At 41.5% G+C, this 15735-nt stretch overlaps 1 protein-coding gene across 2 annotated transcripts in view; it reads right to left on the reverse strand.

The window, feature by feature from the left end:
* Nucleotides 1-13197: 13197 nt before the first annotated feature.
* Uxs1 (UDP-glucuronate decarboxylase 1) overlaps nucleotides 13198-15735 on the reverse strand; it is a 99389-nt gene continuing 96851 nt past the window's right edge. For both annotated transcript variants that reach the window (XM_042695494.1, XM_042695493.1), the window contains exon 15: nucleotides 13198-14069. In XM_042695494.1, the coding sequence (XP_042551428.1) occupies nucleotides 13938-14069 (132 nt within the window). In that variant the 3' untranslated portion in view covers nucleotides 13198-13937. The remainder of the gene's footprint in view (nucleotides 14070-15735) is intronic.

Raw genomic sequence — 15735 nt, forward strand, 5'->3', positions numbered from 1 at the left:
CATTTTCTTCATTCTCCACCACCTCTCCCAACCCTACCTGTCCCTTGAATGTACTTGGTTCCATTTTCACATATGAGTGTATTTACACACCTTTCCTCTCTACATCCACACCCCTTTCCTTGACCTCCCCACACAAGTTCCAAAGGAGTTACATTATTGGAATCCCCCTAAAAATACTATACTTTAATGTGCTTGTGTATATATGCACATGACAATGTATATGTTTACATATATTTATAGTTTAGATCTGACTTCCACTATGATAGAAAACATGCACCCTTTGTCGCTCTTAGCCTGACTTCACGTAACTTTTCAAGGTCCATCCATTTCTCTGTAATTTACATAATATTCTTCCTGATGGATGAGTAAAATTCAAACACACATTATATAAGTATGCATATGTATATAGATGATATATATCACATTCTGTAATACATTGTGATAAATATACACTACACCAAATGTACCATTTTAACCAGTCTTAGGTGTTCAGACCAGTGGCATTTAATGCATTTACTTTGTCCTGTACATCACTATGTACCTTTTGAATTTTTCCAGCCTCCCAAGCTGAAGTTCTGTCCCTGTTAAAAACTAGTTTCCCACACTCACGGCCCTCAGTTCTCTGTAACCACTACGTAACTTCCTGTCTCTATTTTGACTACTCCTCAGTAGACATAAGGTGTTTATCTTTGAGCTAGCTTTATTTCACATGACATAGTGTCTTCAAGGTAGCATGTGTCAGAACTTCCTTTTTTCAGGCTGAGTAACATTTCACGTTTTGTTTATCTGCTCATCTGAGGGACACTTGGGTAAGTGACCCCCTGGTGGCTAACATGAATCATGCCACTATGAGCTCAAGATTCTCTTTGTGTCCTGATTCTAAATTTCCTTTTGAATTATTGGGCTGTAATTTTGTATTTTATTTTTTTTCCTGTTGGTTTCTCTTTTTTCTTTTTATTGTCTTATTTTTAATTACTTTTAAATTTTGTATTGTAAAAGTGATGTATGGGAGTTACAGTTACATGAGTAAGGCAATGAGTACATTTCTTATCAAGCATTGTTACCCCCTCCCTTGTTGTTCTCCCACTATCCCTTCCCTCCCCACTTCCCTCACTTTTAAGTGAAGTAAGTCAGACACAAAGAAATATAGGTCCCATGGTTTCCCTCATTTGCAATACATAGTATATGTCTAGGATAATTTTATCAGATGAGCAGAAAAGCTCAAAAACTATGTGCATATGGCCATATAAGATGATACTAAGTGAAATGAACCCCAAAATATGGACACAAGATGTCTTTTTGTTGTTGTTGGTTTTAATGTACTATGTGATTTTTTTTTGTTTCCCTATGGTATATATACCATATCCCTATGGTATATCCCCTGTTGTCACTGTACTTGATTTTGGTACTATGTATCTTGTATATACATTTGTCTAATTTGGGGAGGGGAAGGGAATAACAAAACACTGAAACAAGGACACAGGATGACCCATTGTAATAGTGATACCCACAAGAGAGTATATTGGAAATGAACTTTACAAGCTGGGGTGGGGGGAGAGGAGGGAGGAGCTCAGGTTTGGGTGGAGCTGAGGACCAAAGGTGGGCCTAATGCTTACAATATGGGTATTGAGTTATTTTGATTTGTGCTGATACTGGAGCTTGAACTCAGCCATGCTCTTGCTTGGCTTTTTTCACTCAAGGCTGGCTATCTACCAGTTGAGCCACAGCTGCACTTCTGGTTTTTTTCTGGTTAATTGGAGATGAGAGTCTTATGTGCCTGGGTTGACTTCGAACTGTGATCCTCAGACCTCAGCCTCTTGTGTGGCAGGATTACAGGTGTGAACCACCAGCACTCATCTTAGATTCTCCCTTCTTTATTAAGATGATATAACATTTCCTTTTAAGTCTGTTCATTAATATGGTGACTTTTATTACTAAATAGCCTATCATTAAGTAAATAAATCTAGCAATTAAAATTTCCGAATAACCCTAATTGGTCATCTTTTGACTACTTGCTAAATCTGGTTTGAAAGTTTTGTTTCTGCCTGATCCATAAGATTGGCCTGTCCCTTTCTTTTTGGTTCTGTTCCAGTGGGACAGTTGGTACATTTAGGTTAGGCTGGTCTTATAAAATGAATTGGCCTTTTAAGATTCTCTGTAAAAATGAAAACATTTCCAGAGTGGCTGATAGAATTCAGGTGAAACCATCTGGAGCTAGACACCAGTGGCTCATACCAGTGACTGATATGATGGAGAATTAGAGATGAGTTATAGTATTTGACTTAAACTGTGTAAGGGGGACAACAAATGAATCTAATAATATGATGGGGAATTAAAAATGAGCTAAAGTATTTCACTTAAACTGTGAAGTAAATGATGAATGGATTTAAAATATGAATGTAACTAAGCTTCTTGTGGATGAGACTTTCTTGGTACCTAACTAGTTAGCTTTTGTAACCCTACCTCTGCCCTTTCCTGAACCACGTGTGTTCCCCAACCTAGATGAGCCTTTAACATCCTTTGTTGTGTTCCTTGAGCTTCCCAGGGAATCCAAGGCACTCCCAGCTCCGGCGGGAAGCCAATGATATCCTTGGGTGGCAAGCTCGGAATTAAAACTGGCGCAGCCATTGGTTGGAATCTGAACAGCCTTATGCCGTGAGTTGTACCTCCCCTTCTCCTCCCCTTCCCCCGCCCCTGCGGAGATTAATTGCGGATTGAGTGGTCTCGCTGTTACTACCTCCCCCCCCCCCCCCCCCCGCCCCTTCCCCCCCCACACAATCAGGAAAGAGAAACATCTAAGCATCATGGTTCAAAACCAACCACAGCAGGAAAGTATTGAACAGTCATAGTCATGTTAGGCCACATGCAGGTGGCCAATGGAGTTAGTCTGCCTTATAGTAGTTGCTTAAACTATCCTATCATTTTGGTTTGAATTGGCATGTGAATTTGGCTGGCAAAAGGCAGGGTTTCTCTCATAAGCGGGTGGTGCTGCCAGTTGAGCAAGATTACAACTTGTGTGCTTTATGGGTCAGTTTTTAACTGAACAATCAAGGGTGGGTTAGGTTGTTAAGGGGAGGGGGACCAGATGCATTTTTTTTTCATTCTGGGAACTGGGCCCATCAAGTCTAAAATCCCTAAAACAAAGGCAAAGCTCAAAATGCAATCATACTAGCTTGGGCCCCATCTCAGGGTCCACTTCAGCGAAAGTGGTATATAACTCCAGAAGGGACAGCATTTGGGCCTTAAGTTTAAGCCCTAGTCCTAATGTGTGCATGTACACACACATACACACACACACACACACGTACACACACGCATATTCACAAGCTATTTGGATGCCAGGCTTTCTTTACTCTCTTTTTTTCCTTCCTTCCTCCCTCCCTCCTTCCCTTCTTTCCTTCCTTCCTTCCTTCCTTCCTTCCTTCCTTCCTTCCTTCCTCTTTCTTTCGTTGGTCATGGGGCTTGAACTCTGGGCCTGGGTGCTGTCCCTGCGCTCTTCAGCTCAAGGTGAGTGCTCTACCACTTGAGCCACAGTGCCACTTCCAGTTTTCTGGTGGTTAATTGGAGATATGAGTCTCATGGACGTTCGTGCCTGGGCTGGCTTTGAACTGCAGTCCTCAGATCTCAGCCTCCTGAGTAGCTAGGATTATAGGCGTGAGCCACCGGTGCCCAGTCAGGCTTTATGAGAAAACATTTTGATTATTAACTGCATCTCTTTTTATTATTGTTTTTATTTTTTTTCATTTTAATTGTTCAGGGGAGTTGTACTTCTGGATTCCTCTTCTAAGTATACACTGAAGGCCTTGCCTCTCCCTTCAGCCCAATTGTTTTATGTACCCACCCTGTTTTCCCAGGTGCCACCCGGTATGTGTAGACCGCTGTAAATATCCCATTGTGGTTCCAACCAAAGAGCCCCCTACCTCCTCAGACCTTATGGCTTTTTCATCAACCTCTGCCTCCTTTCTCAGACCTCATAAAAACCCAACTCCTATCCCACCTCTTTGCACAGTCTCCAAGCCCACAGGAAGGCTGTGTCCCTCGCTGCTCTATCTCACTAAACAGTCCTCACCTGTGGAAGATCAAGTCCAACCTGTTTCCTTCTTTTTGCCTCCATTTTCCTAACAATGCATAGTTGTATTTTAGGTCTAGCTTTTTCTTTTCTCTAAATCATTTCAAGTATTTGTACAAAGAGGTTTCAATTCAACAAGTCAGATTATAGTGCATCCCGATCAGTGTCACCTCTTCCATCATTCTTCCCCATCTATCCAAATCCCACCTCAAGTTACTTGGTTCCATTTTCACTTAATGTGATTAGAGTGTATTTGCCAACCCTTCCTCTCTCCATTCATCTGCCCCCAATGGTTCCCTTCCCCCACCCTCTACTTGTTCTGATAAAACATATTTCAGTTCCTGTATCCATTTGTTAAGCTGTTTAAGTTAGTTGCTCAAAGCAATTGCACTATTGGAATCCATAAGATTCCTATTGATTATATTTCTTTGATAGTTAGAGGTTTGTTTTGATTTTGGTGTGTGTCTCTCTAATGTCCATCTTTGCAGGAAGTCTTCCATATCAAAGTTCACAGTGTAACCAAGAGTTGCTTTTAACGTCCCTCTTTGAGTCTGTGGCTATTCGTTTCCCATCCCATTCTACTTGTGCCAGGTGGCAAACTGAATTTAGACTTCCAAACACGTGGTTTGTTAGATTAATTTCTTCTTTGGTATACTTGTCTATTTTTATTAATTTCTGTTCTTTTCATTTTCTTCTATTTTTGTGTCTTTAATTTGATCATTGTTCCATTTTAAGACTTCTGTGTGTGTGTGTGTGAGTGTGTGTGTGTGTGTGTGTGTGTGTGTGTGTGTGTGTGTGTGACTTTGATTACAGAATAAGAATTTCTGGACAAGTCCTGATGGTTAGAAAACTTGGCAGAGCTTTATTAAATAAATAAGCAGGCAAGCAAACAGAAAGCAGACACACACTGAAGGGCAGGTGTGGGTGCTCTCATGGGGAGAGACACAGAGAAAACCACAGAGAGACAAACAGGCAGAGAGACACAGAGAGAGAGACACACACACAGACACACATACATAGACTCTGAGACAGAGATCCACAGCTCCTTGGGGGGTTGGGTTATTTATAGGGTAAAGGCAGGGAGTCTGGCTCTGATTATACCTGGTGTTACGCTCTGTGTTTCCAGGTGAGAATGCATCCTGCATTAAACAGATCCTTATCCTTGAGACAAGGAGGGGCCCTCATATCTATCTGGGGGCAGGTGGTTTAATTTGGGGGAAGCATTTTTCTCAGGAAGGCATATATAAACGCATCCCTCAGGAATGAATGCATCCTATTGTCTCTCTGAAGCAAAGATGGCACTTTTATGTTTCTAAATCCAATATTTCTGAGTTGTCTTCACCAAGCCTCAGTTTCCTTAAATTATCCCGCTTTGTTTCCGCTAAAATGACTTTTTTTTGTTTTTGGGTCCGGTCATGGGGCCTGAACTCTGGGCCTGGGTGTTGTCCCTCAGCTCTTCAGTTCAAGGCTAGCGCTCTATCACTTGAGCCATAGCACCACTTCCGGCTTTTTTCTTTTTGCTTATGTGGTGCTGGGGAATCGAACCCAGGGCCTCAGGCATGCAAGGCAAGCGCTCTACCACTGAGCCACCTTCCCAGCCCCGCTAAAATGACTTTTGTTCCCTTATTCTTTATTATTTTTTAATTTTTTAAAGTAAGTTTTTATTGTGAAAATACTGTACAGAGGGGTTACAGTTACATGAGCAAGGTAATGAGTACATTTCTTATCCAACATTGTTGCCTCCTCCTTTGTTTTCCCACTACCATCCCTTCCCTCCCATCTCCACAACTACTGTCCCCCCTCTCCCCCCTGCCCCAGCCTAAATTGTAAAGTCCGTTCCCTTATTCTTAAGGGAAGTATATGAAGGGATATCTCCTATATTTGCTGTATGCTGACCATTCCCATTTTCCTTAGTTTATCTTGCTTCATTTCTCTTTAAATGATTTTGTTTCCTTAATCTTTTTTTTTTTTTTTTGGGTCCGGTCGTGGGGCCTGAACTCTGGGCCTGGGCGCTGTCCCTCAGCTCTTCAGCTCAAGGCTAGCGCTCTACCACTTGAGCCACAGCGCCACTTCCGGCTTTTTTCTTTTTTGCTTATGTGGTACTGAGGAATCGAACCCAGGGCCTCAGGCATGCAAGGCAAGCGCTCTACCACTGAGCCATCTTCCTAGCCCTGTTTCCTTAATCTTAAGGGAAGTATATGGTCCAGCTTTAAGCTTGAGTCTTTGAATTCCTTGAGTCATTTACCATCCTTCATTTTCCCTAGTCTATCCTGCCTCAACTCCACTTCCACCTTTTTGGTGGTTAATTGAAAGACTTTCCTGCCTGGGCTGACTATGAACTGCCATTATCAGATCAGACTCCTAAGTAGCTAGAATTATAGGCATGAGCCACTGGTGCCAGGCCTTATTCTTTAGTGCTCTAATATTATGTCCCAGGAGTCTGCTGTGAAAAAGTAGCTGGCAAAATCTTCTCATTTCAGTATTTCTCATTTGACCTATGCATTGATTTTAAGTATTATTACATTTCCAAGTGAATGGGCTTTCCTAATTATCTTCCTGGCTTTGTTTTGTAGCTTAACTGCTTTGTAGTAACCAAGGCAGTCTGGCAGGTCCTTGTCCCTTCAAGCAGTGCCTTACAGCAGTATATTTGGGGTGTGTCATGCCATTAACTGTTCCACACATACTTGAAAGGACTATCTTTCTTAGATGTCAAGCAGGGTGAAGTTCATTCATTCAAAGCCTGCATTTTTCAGATAATAGGGTCTTTATCTTTGCTTTACTTAACAATCACCAAGAAGTACGTTAAAATCTCCTTCTATGATGGGGGTTTTGATGTTTCCCTTTAATCTTGTTGGTATGGGTAGTCATATTATGAGGATATAGAACCCACATATTTGAGACTGATGCATTTCTATAGGGAATGGAATGTCTTATCTTTACATAGCCATTTTTTTAAGTGTTAAATTTTTTTGCTTAATTTTTTGTCTGAATCTTATTATTAGACAATGCTTGCCTCTAATTTTATTAATATCTTATGAGTCTATTAGGCTCTTGTTTCTATTTGGTTATTCTTTTGTTTCTGTGTGTGTGTGTGTGTGTGTGTGTGTGTGTGTGTGTGCTGGTACTGGGCTTAAACTCAGGGAGTTGAACTCTCACTCAGCTTTCTTGCTCATGATTGGTGCTATCAGGTTGGAATAATGATGATCACTTAAGTGAGAGCAGAGAAAAGCCTGGCTGGGCGCTCAGCACAAAGGCCCTCCTTCAGAACAGAGGTTCTGCAGCCCTCACCAGGGCTTTGGGCAATCTCATGTGCAGGCCTTGAGCAGTTGTGCATGCAGGGCCCCTGGCCATCATGTCCTAGCCTATTGTCCCTGGAAGACTGACATTTGAACACAGAAGTGTGCACCAGAACAGGCCTACAATCAGCATAGCCAAAAGATGCGTGGAGAGCTCGGGTGGGCTTCATGGAGTCTCTGATTGGGTCTGGGGACTGATATGGCCTTCAGGCTGCCCCAGAATCTTGAGTCACATCATGTAGTTCTCTCCTAGAGGCACCTTATTAACCCTAACCCTGGCACAGTGCACTCAAGGTGGTGCCCTCCCTTGGGACCCCTCTCGTCTAGTAGGAGCTATTTAACTTCTTTAATAAATCGTCGCCATTTTACTTCTCCCCCATCCATGGACTCCTCCTTTGAGACCAGAGACAAAGGACCATACCTACCGATTAGTTTCTCAGTATCTCAAGCAGCCATGACTTCCCCATCCTTGTCCAGCCTATAGGAAAAAGAATCTAGTGCCAGATTCCTGTGATATATGATTGCAATTTTTACTCTGATTAAACAAAGAGGTTGTGCACATTATGAAGGCTAGCAGGACTAGATGTAGGAACTAGATGTAGGAATTGTTAAGAGGCCAAAGGGACCTCCTGTTTCCCTCAGGCTAAGACAAGTCAATGAAAGCTGGAGGAAGTCAAAGAAGTTGGAAACAAGCTACACCTTTGCCCTCCATTGGCTGTCATGTTTACTGTAGCAAATGGACAAAGCAAGTTTAGTAGACAAAGGAAATGGGGATTCATAAAGAACTCTGTACGTTCACGGAGGTGCATCCTTATCTTGTCAGCGATCAACTACGTAATGTAAAGGACTTGGGAAGAAGACAAAGCTGTGCTGCTGGGGACTCCAGCAATGTGACACTGACATTACAACACATATCTAGGAGGGGAATCAACTGTGTTTCAAATGAAATGGGGGGGGGGGGTTGGAGTTGGCTCATTCATTGTAACCTAAGACTGCTGCTGCTGGTCTGTTTTGGGGGGTGGGGTGCCAGTATTTTGCTTTTTGCTCAAGCATGGCGCTCTACTGCTTGAGCTACATCTCCATTTCTGGCTTGTTGTTGTTGATTAATTGAAGATAAATATCTCTCAGATTTGTCTGCCCAGGCTGGCTTTGAACCAGAATATTCATGTTTCAGCCTCCTGAAGAACTAAGATTACAGGCATGAGCTACCAGCTCCTGGCTTGTCTTGTTCTTTTTACCTCTATTTCCTTTTCTTGCTGAAATATTTTACGAGAATAAACTGAGCAATGTAGCATGATAAACATCTATTATTTAAGAAGCTTACCACCAGCTACTTGGGTCTCTGAGGAAGGATGATCACTTAAAGCCTTAGATTGGGGACCAGTCTGGTCAACTTAAGAGAAATCATAGCTCAAAAGATAAATAAATAGCCCGAATGTTGAAAGGAAACCACTGGGCAGGTCTGTACTACACTGCTAAGAGGAAACCTTTAGCTACTGCTTTTTGACCAAGGAAGCTGAGAATAAAGAATGTGATTAACTATCCAGCTGCCAGCCTCCCAGTCAGCCAGCCAGCTCAGCTGGAGTTGTGTTCTGGAAGTAATAAAAAGACAGTTATCATCTCATCTCCACCTTACATCTGCTTGGCAACCTCACTACCTAACCTTCTAAAGTGGGAAGGTCAGGTGTCAGGGACTTTCCCCCCATTTACAGTTTTTAGCTTCAGTTTTGAAGCCCTGTCTCCTGTGACATTCAAGGTAAATGCTTCCATTTGTTAAACCTGTAAATACACACACACACACACACACACACACACACACACACACACACACACACACACACACATTGAATTATATCTTTCCAAATATAATACCAACACAGGGATAGAACAAACATGCCTCTTCCCAAAGAAAGAAATAGGGACTATTAGTTCAAAGCAAGACTGAAATACAATTCAGGCATTAAATCCTAAAGCTCCATGTCTGGCATATTTAGGTAGAGTCCATATAGGACTCGTACTATGTACAGATTTTCTTTTTGTACTTTTTTTTTTTTGGTGCCAGTACTGGGGGTTGAACTCAGGACCTGGAAACTGTCCCATCACTTTTCCACCCCAGGCTGGAGCTCTGCCACTCAAGCCAAGGCTTCTTTTCTTGCTTTTTGCTAGTTAAATGTAAGTTAGGAGACTCGGAGTTTGCTGCCAGGGATAGGTCTGAAACATAGTCCTCAGATCTCAGTTTAGTGTATTTTATGTTGCTAGCAACACAGGACTACAGATTTGAATAACCTTTTAAAAAGTTTATTTTGACTCATGGTCCAGAAGCTGCATGTGGTGATGTCTTTCCTGGCAGAAGTCTGAGGTAGCACAGAGATGCACAGGGCAATAGACAATGAATGTCTTGGTCTTTCTTCCTATAAAATCACCAGGGATCAACATAAGACTGCACTGATGATCTTGTCCAACCCCAATCACCTCCTAAAAGCCCTGCCTGAAATGCCACAATGCGAGTACATTCCCACTCTTCTATCTCCCAAAAAGATTCAATTTCAATACACAAACCACTAGGATACACACTCCAGCCACATTAAAACCACAGAACATTCCTTAATAAAAAATCTGTATTTTTTCCTTCCCATCCTGTTGATAAAAAATGGCCCTTATTCCTCAGTGTGGCTGAGATACATACAGGATACAGTCAAGAAAGCCTATCATTAGAACATCAAACCCTGCTGCTATCTTTGAAGCAGAGCATCAGATACTGTGGTCCCAGTGCTCAGGGGACTGCAATTTTCCAGCTCCCTACCAACCACAGAAAAAGATTTGGCCAACTATACAAGTCACTTTTTGTTGTTGTTGTTGTTGTCATCGTCATCGTCGTCGGTCGTGGGGCTTGAACTCTGGGCCTGGGCACTATCCCTCAGCTCTTCAGCTCAAGACGAGCACTCTATCACTTGAACCACAGCATCACTTCCGGTTTTCTGATGGTTTACTGGAGATAAGAGTCTCATGGACTTTCCTGCCTGGGCTGGCTTTGAACGGAGATCCTTAGATCTCAGCCTCCTGAGTAGCTAGGATTATAGGCGTGAGCTACCAGTGCCTGGCTGTACAAGTCACAATACATTAAAACTCACACATTTCCTGTGTACCAGGGAATTATTGGAGGCTTTCTACATTATCCCTCAGTCTATGAAACAAACTATGATCCAAAGCAATGACCAGAGCACCATTTCATTGAAGTCAACTTCACCTACAACTTAAGAATCATGAACCAACATGGGAAGCCTGTTAGTAACACAAACAGGAGCAAAATCACCAATGGGACTCTAGTAGTGATGGTGCTGTGAGATTCCACCTGCTCCTGGTGGATTGGGATCAGTATCCAAGTGGACACAGCTCTGCCACGTACACAGTACATTCACACTGCCATTTACACCTTGCTTAGCCTCCCGTCACTGAAGCTAATGAGAAGTATCTGTTTCAAATTTGCAGGGGCAGTGTTGTCTTCATCTCTTCAGGCTACTGTAACAAAATACCACAGCCTGGGTTGTTGATAAATGACAGGAATTTATTGCTCATGGTTCTGAGCAGTGGGAAGCCTGCGATCCAGTTGCTGAGTTGGGGTATGACAAGGGTCCACTTTCTGGTTCATCGATGGTGCCTGTCTGCTGGAAGAAGTGAGAACACATAAGCACAAGGTAAAAGGGGCAAACAGCTCCTTTTGTCTTCTTCTATACAGGCATTAACCCCTTCCATGTGGGCTCTGCCCCCTTAATTTCACTGCCTTACAAACACCTCACCTGTTAACATCACTACATTATAGTTTCAACTTGTTAACTTGAGGGGGACACAAACATTTAAACCATAGCAGTCCTCACCTGTCCACCTACTCATTGGTTCCAGTACCCTCAATTATACTTTTCTCTCTGCCTAGGATGCTTAATTTGAATCCCACAGTATTTCCCAAGGTGTATTAGCCCTCTCATCCAGTGTAATTACACACTGTTCCTCTTCTATTTGTTTTCCCTACTTTGAAAATGTTTTTTTTTAAATTTTTTATTATGAAAATACCATTCAGAGGAGTTACAATTACATGGGCAAAATAATGAGTACGTTTTATGAAAATCACAAGGATGAAAAATCCTAAGACTGAATCCCATCTGGGATATTAGCAAGTATAAGGTAAGCTTTGCTCCACCAAACTTTTGAGCCATTCTTATCTATGGCTTGAGCTCATCCTTAGTAGTTACCAAGTTAGCTTCCCAGTTCTATCAAAGGTGCATCATCTACTTCAGGCCAGAGTGACAGAAATAAAAATGTAAGAGGCCAAAGTGGGGCTCAGATAGGACATGCACTTATGTCAGGGAAAAGAGGGAAGGAGGGAAAGAGAAGAAGGGAAGGAGGCAGGCAGGCAAGAAAGCAGGAAGGCAGAAAGGGTGGGTCAACCATGTTTTTCTTTCTCTTTCTTTCTTCCTTCCTTTCTTTCCCTTTCTCCTTTCTTCCTTTTTCTTTCCTTCTCTTCCTTCTTTTCTTCCTTTTTCTTTCCTTCTCTTCCTTCTTTTCTTCCTTCCTTTCTCTCACTTTTTTTTCTTTCTCCTCTCTCTCTCTTTTTTATACCACAAAAGTTTCAGGAACCTTTGGGGACCTCAGAGACTCTGACTTGAAAACATGTTCAATTTAAAAGAAATCCCCAGGTGTTTATAAAGGCCAAGAAAGTCTTGGGCACCCTGGCTCTCCTGTTGTCAGACACTGAGGACACACTTTTTCTGTCCTCTGCCACCTTTATCCCCTCAGTGCCTATTCTGGCTTTTTTGTTGCTAGTCAGAGCCAACATACTTGGGAAACATGCTGTTTTGACTTACTACATTGCTCTTCACTTATTATAAGGCAAAAAGAAGGTCCTATCATAGCCCTTAAAAGAGTTCTTGATGAAAATGAAAGGGTTTCACGTGTTCACAGAATGAGTTTCATTTGTAAACCTTTCTCTGCACGACAAATGAAACTGTTGATCAATTTGGCCTAGGTTGCTAAAGAAAGATACAAAAGGGATTCTAACCCTGGGTAAAAACTAAGAACTTCACAAAACAGTGGATGTAAACTGAACACTCATCCCTAATCCAAAAATTTGAAATCTGATAGATTTGTACGTTGACAAACTTGAAGTTTCAGATTTCAGAGCTTCTCAGATTTTATTGCTCAGGCAATAACACCTACCTAAATATCCCCAAATCTATAAAACTGAAAATCTGAATGAAATCTGGTTCCAAGCATTACAAATAAGACACAACCTGTGTCACACACACAGACCTCATACAAGCAGCAGAGAAGTGTTTTCAATATCCACATATCCAATTACATGCTACATAAACCTGAATGTTTTTTGAATTTTCTTTTAAACTAAATTTTCATTTCCTTAACGTCAAACAATGTTTTTTTTTTTTTTGCCTCATGCTTATTTGATAGGTGCTTTATCATGTGAGCCATGCCTCTGACCTCTTTTTTGCATTGGTTTTTTAAGGTAGTGTCTTGCTGTATGTTGGGGCAGGACTGGACTGTGTTACTAGCACATCCCTATGTTGCAGAGATGATGGTCATATGCCACAGTGCTCTCATTGTGCTTCCCCCAGAGCTGGGATAATAGATCTGCACCACTATACCCAGCCATTGGTTGAGATAGAGCCTCTTAACTTCTTTTGGCCCAAGCTGGTCTTAAACTACAATCACTGCTCCCCAAGTACCTAGGATTATAGGCTTGAGCCACTATGCCAGGCATCAATCCAACCATGTTATATGCAAAGTAGAAAGCCAGCCTTTGAAATGGAAAGCCCATAACTGTTGAGTTTCAATATTTTATTAAAATAGCATATTTATAACCACGGTTAACCAAGAATACGTTAATTTTGTCTCCCCACCCCTGAAAATGCAGCACAATACAGTAGTGATTTCAATATCCTTGGATCATAAGAATCAACACAAGTATTTCAAATTCAAGTTTGCAACTAAAAACTAGACCTTGGAAAAATTCTGATTTTAAAAAAGAAACATAAAGCTCTCAAACAGAATTCTTTTACCTGTTCCAAAATAAATGCCGGTGCCCCATCCACCTGACAATACTGCTAGTTTTTTTTTTCTTTTTTATTCTTTATGCATAGTATAACATCTCATTTATAAGTACCCACTTTTATAAATAAAATCGGCATTATTTTTTGTCCCATTTAACGTTCCTTTTCAGCTTCGCAAAGAAACCAGTAAATAAAACTGTCAATGACAGTCACAACGTATGCTCTCACAGCAAGATAAAAAACTGGAAAATACACAGAGATGCATCTAGGCTATTTTACATAAAAAGACAGATTTGAAAAGTGCAAGGCAAAGGCTGTAGGTTTTTTTTTGAGGGAAATTTTAGGCACATCCACGTCTTTAAAGCAAGGTTCAGAATGAAATTCCAGTTGGTTCTTCATGACACCTGTTTAAGTCTTTCTTTAAAAAACAAAACAAAATAAAAACAAAACCCAAACAAAACAAAAATACATCTCATCAAGTGTAAAACGGAGTCTCGTGTCCCAAGTGGGGCCTCAGTTGTGGCGCGTCCGACCTTTTTTTATTCTGGCAGGCTTTGGTTTGGGAATGTATTGATTGTTTGCCTGGTACTCCAGTTCTTTCCGAAAGTAGTGAATTGCTTTGTTCAGTCCTTCCTCTAGTGGGACCTGTTGGAGAGAAAATAAGAGAGATGGGATCACATGAAAGTCAGGGGCATCTTTGAAAGAAACAGGATGGTATCCACAAAGTGCTGACTTGGGGTCAGGTGGTTCCTCTCTGGGGATATTCATAAAGCCACAAGCTGGTCAAGAGCCAAGGCCTCTTCTGTAGAAGAGAGATCCTTACAATCTGCTTTCTGAGCTGGGTCATGAGGAGGCTGAGAGTAGAGGACTGAAGCTCACAGGTGGCCAGAGGAAACAATCTTAAGACATTCCATCTTCAACTAATCAGCAAAAAAGCTGGGCTGGAGGTATGGCTCAAGTGGTAGAGTACCAGTCAAGTGAATAAGCAAGCAGAGTGAGAATATGAGGCCCCTGAGTTCAACCCCCCATAATTAGCAATAAATAAATAAAAAGGCTGCTTTTAGAATATGTGTGATTCAACAAGTAATGCACTACTGTACAGTGAGACCCTCCCCTCAAGACTCTAAATCACCTCTTGTCCAGTCAGAATTAGTTGCATCACTTTTAAAGTAATGTACAAAGGCCCCATTCTTTTGGGAAAAAATCCACCTAGAGGTAAAGGGAGGATGCTTTAGGAAAGTCATCTTTGGAGGCTGAGATCTGAGGAATGCAGTTCAAACTCATCACAAGCAGGAAAAGTCTGTGAGATTATGATTTCCAATTAAGCACCAAAAAGGTTGGAAGTGGAGCTGTGACTCAAGTGGTAGAGCTCTAGCCTTGAGCAAAAATGCTCAAGGACAGTGCCTAGGCCCTGAGTTCAAGACCTAATACTGATACAAAAAAAAAATTTAAAAAGGGGAAACAAAGGAGGAGGCAACAATGCTTGATAAGAAATGTATTCATTACCTTGCTCGTGTAATTGTAACCCCTGTGTATGGTATTTTCATAATTTAAAAAAAATAAAAAAGAAGGCTATTTGCATCTGCCCTAGAACCTGATCTTCTCCCATGATCTTTGCACTTCCTGGCAGATGGGTCTACCTGCATTCTCAATGGCAGAAGAGGCACAGAGGGACCATGACAACACCATACCCTAGAATATGACATGGACTGAATGCTGCCTTATAGCAAACAGGAAACAGAAGCCGTATCAGCTGTTAATGAAGAGGATAAAGAGAAAACTGGAGAGAGGCATTCCAAGGGCAAGCAGGAAACTGTTAGGAGGAAGGGGTTGTCTGTATCGATGATGGTAGTAATTTCACAGGTGTTAAACCAGCAAAACTTATACAATTGCATATTTTAAATGTGAATACTTTGCCTCGTGTGCATTAAACCTCAATAAGCTTGGACAGTTAAGACTTCTGAAGCACAGAAAACAAAAGCAAAATAGACAAAGGAGATTCTATCAAACTACAAAGCTTTGCAGAGTACAGGAAATAATCAATAGCAGCAGAGACAGCTATAAAATGGGAGAGAATGCTTGTAAACTACAGATCAGAGAAGGTTAATGAGAACATGTAAGGAACTCTAAACAACTCAAAAGCAAAACACAATAAAAAAGTGGGCCACAGACAAAACTTGACAACTTTCCTATGGAAGATACTGAGGTGGACAAAAGTACATGAATGCCCAACATCAGTAATTACCAGGGAAATGCAAATCAAAACCATGAGATATCACCTCACCCTTGTGAGAATGGCTCTGACTCAACA

Source organism: Dipodomys spectabilis, unplaced genomic scaffold (genome assembly GCF_019054845.1).
Source record: "Dipodomys spectabilis isolate Male_0828 unplaced genomic scaffold, ASM1905484v1 ptg000187l, whole genome shotgun sequence".
In the NCBI taxonomy this organism is placed as follows: Eukaryota; Metazoa; Chordata; class Mammalia; order Rodentia; family Heteromyidae; genus Dipodomys; species Dipodomys spectabilis.